Source organism: Bidens hawaiensis, unplaced genomic scaffold (genome assembly GCF_021521415.1).
Source record: "Bidens hawaiensis isolate Kalapana, Puna unplaced genomic scaffold, B.hawaiensis_p1.1 tig00019588_1, whole genome shotgun sequence".
Classification (NCBI taxonomy): Eukaryota; Viridiplantae; Streptophyta; class Magnoliopsida; order Asterales; family Asteraceae; genus Bidens; species Bidens hawaiensis.
The window spans coordinates 117,571-123,570 of record NW_027492976.1 but is presented as its reverse complement, the minus strand read 5'-3'; the positions used below and the strand labels follow the sequence as shown (position 1 = coordinate 123,570).

At 34.9% G+C, this 6,000-nt stretch overlaps 1 protein-coding gene across 1 annotated transcript; it reads left to right on the top strand.

The window, feature by feature from the left end:
• On the top strand, positions 1-3,437 carry LOC143558707 (uncharacterized). Its single transcript, XM_077047487.1, has 7 exons — positions 1-72; positions 1,207-1,565; positions 1,657-1,793; positions 1,975-2,070; positions 2,356-2,609; positions 2,707-2,927; positions 3,009-3,437. Exons 2-7 carry the CDS (start codon positions 1,218-1,220, stop codon positions 3,354-3,356), a joined length of 1,404 nt encoding a protein of 467 aa, XP_076903602.1. The 5' UTR covers positions 1-72; positions 1,207-1,217; the 3' UTR covers positions 3,357-3,437.
• Positions 3,438-6,000: the final 2,563 nt, after the last annotated feature.

Below are 6,000 nucleotides of genomic sequence, written 5' to 3'. Positions count from 1 at the left end.
ATTATCAAACTAGTCATAATAATAATGTCCGAATAAATCGTACACCGCCATTGACGACGAACTGCTCTCAAGGTAACACTGCACCTGTTATCAATAATTATCTAGGTTTCGTGTAATTGTTTGAATAATAATAATAATAACAATTCTTCTCCCATTATCTGTAATTCACTCTCCAATCTACGTGGAATATTAATTTAGTTTGTTAGGTATTGCGAACGGACCTTCGTTATTGAAACGAATGGAGCAATTAGGGCTAGTATTCAACATAGTTTCAGATTATTATTATACGGATACTAATCATAATATAGATAATAGGATTAATTAGACTTGTTGATGTAAATTTTACTTGTGATTTCTGTGAATATGTTTTTAGTTTGTAGAATTGTTGAATTTTTATTGTTTTCTTTGATACATCTATTTGCATTTTGAACCAGGATAAGTTAGGCAAAATTAGGGCTGTAAACGAACCGAACATGGCCTTGTTCATGTTCGTGTTCATTCATTAAGAAATGAACTTGTTCATGAACATTTCACTAACACATGCGAATCAACACAAAAGAACACAAACACTATTTTATTTTATTTGGCTAACCTAGCATGGTCAGTGTCAGTGCTTCGGTCCGGCTAGCAAGCTTGTGTTGGTGTTTTTTGTAACATTCATATATGTTAATTTACATATACATTAATTACATAATAGTCATGTATAGTTTTTATTTTATAGTTAGTGATTTTGCTTAAATATTTATAATAACATTAAGGAAGTCATTAAAGAATATTAAGAACTTTTAATGATCAACATTAACGGGCATAAACGGATGCAAATGAACACATGATCGAACGTTCGCGAACACAATCGGACGAGCATGGCCTCTGTTTGTGTTCGTTCATTTAGTTAATCAAACGGAATTCCTTGTTCATTTCTGTTCATTTATTAAACGAGCCTGCATAAACGAACTTACCGCCAAACAGTTCGCCTAATGTTCGGTTTGTTTACAGCCTTCGGGAAAGTTATTAGTCTTTGGTGAAAATGAATAATGTACAATTGTAACTAAATAATGTTTGAATTGAAATCTATGATGCTAGTCATGCCAATGATGTTTATTAGTTAAAAGGAAACATTTGTGCTATATCAAAAGATTATGTGATATATTAGGTAGTTGAATTACTAACATTGATTGTGTGAATGAAGCTTATGGTTTTATGAAGGATGTGAAGTGATGGGGGAGACATTACGCTTTTTGAATACAAATAAGAAGGTAGAGCTGAGAGTAACAGCTACTCAGAATCTGCCTAAAAGTCGTTTATTTGGTTTAGTTTTAAATAAGTATTCAAAGAAGACGATCAAATGTGCTACTTCATTGAAAATCAACTTTGTGGCCAATAGTGCTGGGGATGTTGGTGTCTTTCTTTTGACAACCGCAGCCCTAGAGATTGTTAGAAGGTTCTCATCGGCACACTGCCCGTTTATCTGGCGTGGGCTTCAGGCCCTGCAAATTCTTTGCTGTCCACCGTTTAAGTGGATACAGAAATGGGCCCCTTTCACTGGTTTGGTTCAAGGAATGCAGGTTGGATTTTTTCATACATTTACATTTTGGTACCATTGTTTAAATCTAGTATTGATTTGGGTCGTTTGATCACTTAATAATCTCCTTTCAGACGTTATCAAAGCCATTGTTGTTCCTCTCAGTAGCAACTGGTTTATTTAGTGAATTGGACTCCCCAAAAGGAACACTCAGTGGTTCAGGTGCTGAGCTCAGGGAGTTATCTTCACAATTGGTCACACATGACACAAGGTGTGCAATTCTTGACTGTTTTTAGTTTTCCAGCTGCTAAAAACGGCATCAAATTAGTTAGTTTGGTGATATGATATTGGTTTAATTTTGATTTTTAATATGTATTGTGATCAGGATAAAATGAAACTAGGATTGTGCGTAAGTTTAAAATCTTACATATCTCATATGTTTGAGTACACAGGCCTGCCGACAAGGTTTCTAGAAGTGTTGTTGTGGAAGATTGGTTGATGGAACTCTATGCAGAACTTGATAAGGACGGTCTTACTGTTCCAGAAAGGTACCTTGACTTTTTTTAATAAAGTTTGCATTACGTGTTTAGTTCATGAGGTTTTGAAGAATTAGATCAATTAGCTTCTGATTAATGACTATTTAGAATAAAATTGTTATTTATCAAAATTCACATAGCTGCGGGACTACATCATTACAGATCCAATTCCATTTTTTTTTCAGTTTGACTTGTATTCCTGTAGTCTCATTAATGCTATAATGAAACACTGTAATATCTCATAATGTATTTTGGATGTGAGATGCTTTTTTAACATATGTTGGATGATTGTTTCAGGATAACTGAGGATGATCTCCGTAGGTTCTATGCCGTATCTGAAGGTGACTTTGCATTGTTTATATCGTCAGTTAAGAAGACTATTCGTTGGAGGCAGACATATCGTCTCTTTTTACCACAAGAGTTTGAGGCTTGGGCCAATCTTGTCTTTTGGCATGGATCTGATACGATGCAACGACCTTGCCTCATTATGCGCATTGGACTAGCAGCTGATTTGGCTTCAAGTGGCCAAGAACAGTTTGTTAGAGCAGTTGGTAAGCAGTTCAGTGGATTATATTTCCTTCCCTTTAATCCTATTTCCAACAAATTAGGTGGTTAACAAAAAGTATAAAATCATATTATGTATTTCAGTTTCCCAAGTGGAATATGGAGTGCTAAGCTTGCTTGACACGGAACATTCGCAAATTACCGTTTTGATGGACTGTGATGGACTCTCGCCTTTTGGAATCCCGGTAAAAACATTCAGATCATGTGCTGTACTTCTTCAAGATCATTACCCAAACCGGCTCGGGTCTTTACTCGTTGTACGCCTCCCCTCTGTGGCCCGAGTCATCACTCAAACTCTATTCCAAGTAAGCATGTTAGATTTTGTCTTGTTTATAATCGTTATCACAGAAAGATTACAAATAAAAATGTTTGTAAACGGGTTTCAGGTTTTGAAGCCAAGGACACAACAAAAGTTAATGATTGTGGGAGACGACTACCGAGAGGTTCTTGCCAGATACCTTGAACAATTACCACCTTTTCTTGGTGGCAACTGTTCTTGCCCTAAATGTGCAAATGTGGTGGCGACTATTGGTGAAAAGACTCGTGTTGACCTTCATCGAAACGGTGCGTCTTCTGATACTGAACTTTATGTTGGTTCCAGCTTAGATACTAATAGGGAGCATACGAAGACTGTTATGGGTGGTTTACTGATATGGGTATGTGTTGTGTTCATTTTAGCAGTTTGTTATCACCATTCTATGCTTCCTCACTTGTACAACAGAAGTGGTTCTTGAAACCACTTTTGTCATCTAGGCTATATGGTGTTTGGATATATTTTACAACTGGTTTCAGTATCAACATATTTTGCGGTTTTCTATGATATGAGTCATATGACCTAACTGATGCAGATAAAAAGACTGGCCTCAATCTACCCATAATATACGTGTATAAAGACGATTTTTCTTAGAAATGCATATACATATTTGGTTTTACTCTTGACCTGTAACTTTTCCGGGTGAGTTTCAATTCTTATTTCCTAACATGGATCATTGAACCCAACCATTTGATGACATTTGACTACATCTTAAAATACCTACAAAACGCGTATTGCGAATTAAACGTTTGATAACGAATAATCAAATTTTTTGGGCTATAGACCGAGACACGTGACACATGGACTCTTGTTTTGTTATACTGTATAATGGCAAGCGAGGCACTGATCATTTAATAGCATCTTGTGAGTTTGTAACGTCTATTTGGGTACTCATGTGTATGGTGCAAATCGCCTCCCACCCCTCGAGTTTGCTCGGTGGTTGAGATGTTAGGAAAAAACACCAAATTTTGGATCATACTTGAAAGTTATAAAGTTTTTATACAAGTGGGACAAACTTATAATGCTGGATTGGACAAAATGATATAATTTTGATTTTGATGATTTACCCATTTAGAAATCTTGAAGTTTAAAAATGGTGTAAACATGATTTTCAGCTCTTGCTGCATTATGTCAACTTTTGTTTCCACAAGACTCGAAACTCAACACTTGAATAGGGACATATTTTTCCAACACTATGATACTAATAGACCAGACGCCCTTTAATAAGTATTATATTAATAGTATCTGATATAACATAAACCTTAGTATACTTTACAGAAAGACATTCTGATCATCACCCTCAAGACAGACATGGTTTAAATTATGTTTCCTGTTTGCTTTATGTACTCTTTATTTGTGTTGTAGTTAAACTTGTCAAATGTCATTGTGCGACTAGTCCACATGGTAGAGGTGCAAACCTTTTAGCTAGGAGGCCTTGGGTTTAATCATAACAATGAGTAAATTTCGTGTAATTTAGGAGTGAATATGAGTAAATTCGGTGTAATTTAGGAGTGAATTAATATTTGCATTTGGAAAAAAAAGAAAAGTTGAACCTGTCAAATACGGAAATATAATCAAAATATTCAAGTCAACTAAAGTTTGGTAAAAGTCTTTAAGGTTGAATATCCTTTAAATACTCCATAGTTCACTGCATTTACTTCCTCCATATATATAAACGAATACCGTTTCCTTAATAACCACACATAACCCCTTCTTTACTAAACACATCAAATTCTTTTCTAAAACAGATATCCATGATGACCCAAGATTCGGGTCACAAAAGGCCGGTAAACATGGATAGGAACAAAAGGTCAGTAAACATGGGTAAGATCATCAAAGCACCCGTAAGAGCTATATCCAAAATCCTTGATCTATACGTTAAAGGTGTGATCAACTTCAACAATGCGTACAACAGGCCTTTGAGGAACATGGTGGAAGTCCTCCCCAATTCTCACCGGCTTCCTAGGAGCTTCACCACAGGTATTCTACCTGACTATGACCCACCACCAGAGGGACCCCTCGTTAGATCTATATCCACTCCTGCTATAGGTGGCAAAGCAACTAATGTTAAGCTAACCAACTTTGAGTTGTACATGATTCAACGCATGCAGTCAAGTGCATCGCGTCCTAGGAGTTCCAGTGTTGGGATGGGGAAAATTGACGAAGATAGAGTTTCTTCTTTCAGATATGATGATATTATTCTTAAATGCAAACGATGTGTTGATAATGAAGATTCATCAAAGAGTCATTGTGATATTGATTCAATGTTATTCTTAGAATAGGTATTTAGTTCTAATACAATAATACAAATACATGAACTTATGGATGAAGTCTCAACATAAGTTTTGTTCAGATAAATTCAAGTTCCCTACTTGATTTATATAAATACGATACTCTAGTATGTTTTTTTTATGGATATGAGTGTCTAACTATAATTCACTAGTTTGCGCAAGTTACTTTGTACATGGACTGGAATTTTTCCTACAATTTAATTCTCAATTCATGACGACTCATTGAACTCAATCACATGATAACATTTAACTAAGTATTAATATGCTATGCATATTAGAAAATTGGATTTGGATTACACAGTATAACGTTAAATAATCGATTATAATGACTCGCCTATATTCTTTTTTAAATACATGATGTGAAACAGGCAAACACGACTCTTTGGTTTTACGAAGAAATAGACTACAAAAACTTCAGCATGATTTGCAGATAAGTTTTAACCATCTCTCATAGCATTGCTCTAAGTTGGAACTAACGTGATAACTATTTCATGAAAACCATTTTAAACAAAGTCCAAATTCTTCTACTTTTCTTTCTTTCTTTTTTTTTTTTTTTTTTTAGTTTTTATATTTTGTTGTGTGTGAGTAGATAGTGTTTATAAATCTTCAAATCAAGTGAAGAAATCATACAATTGAGGCTAATCTAAGTTGAAAACCAAGTAGGGAAGATAATTAGGCAACTGTCTATAAGGAAAAACATGTTTTTGTTGTGTAGTTTTTGAATGATTCTTGAATGCATGTTAATTTATTTGATGAAGTACGAAGATGGTAGTT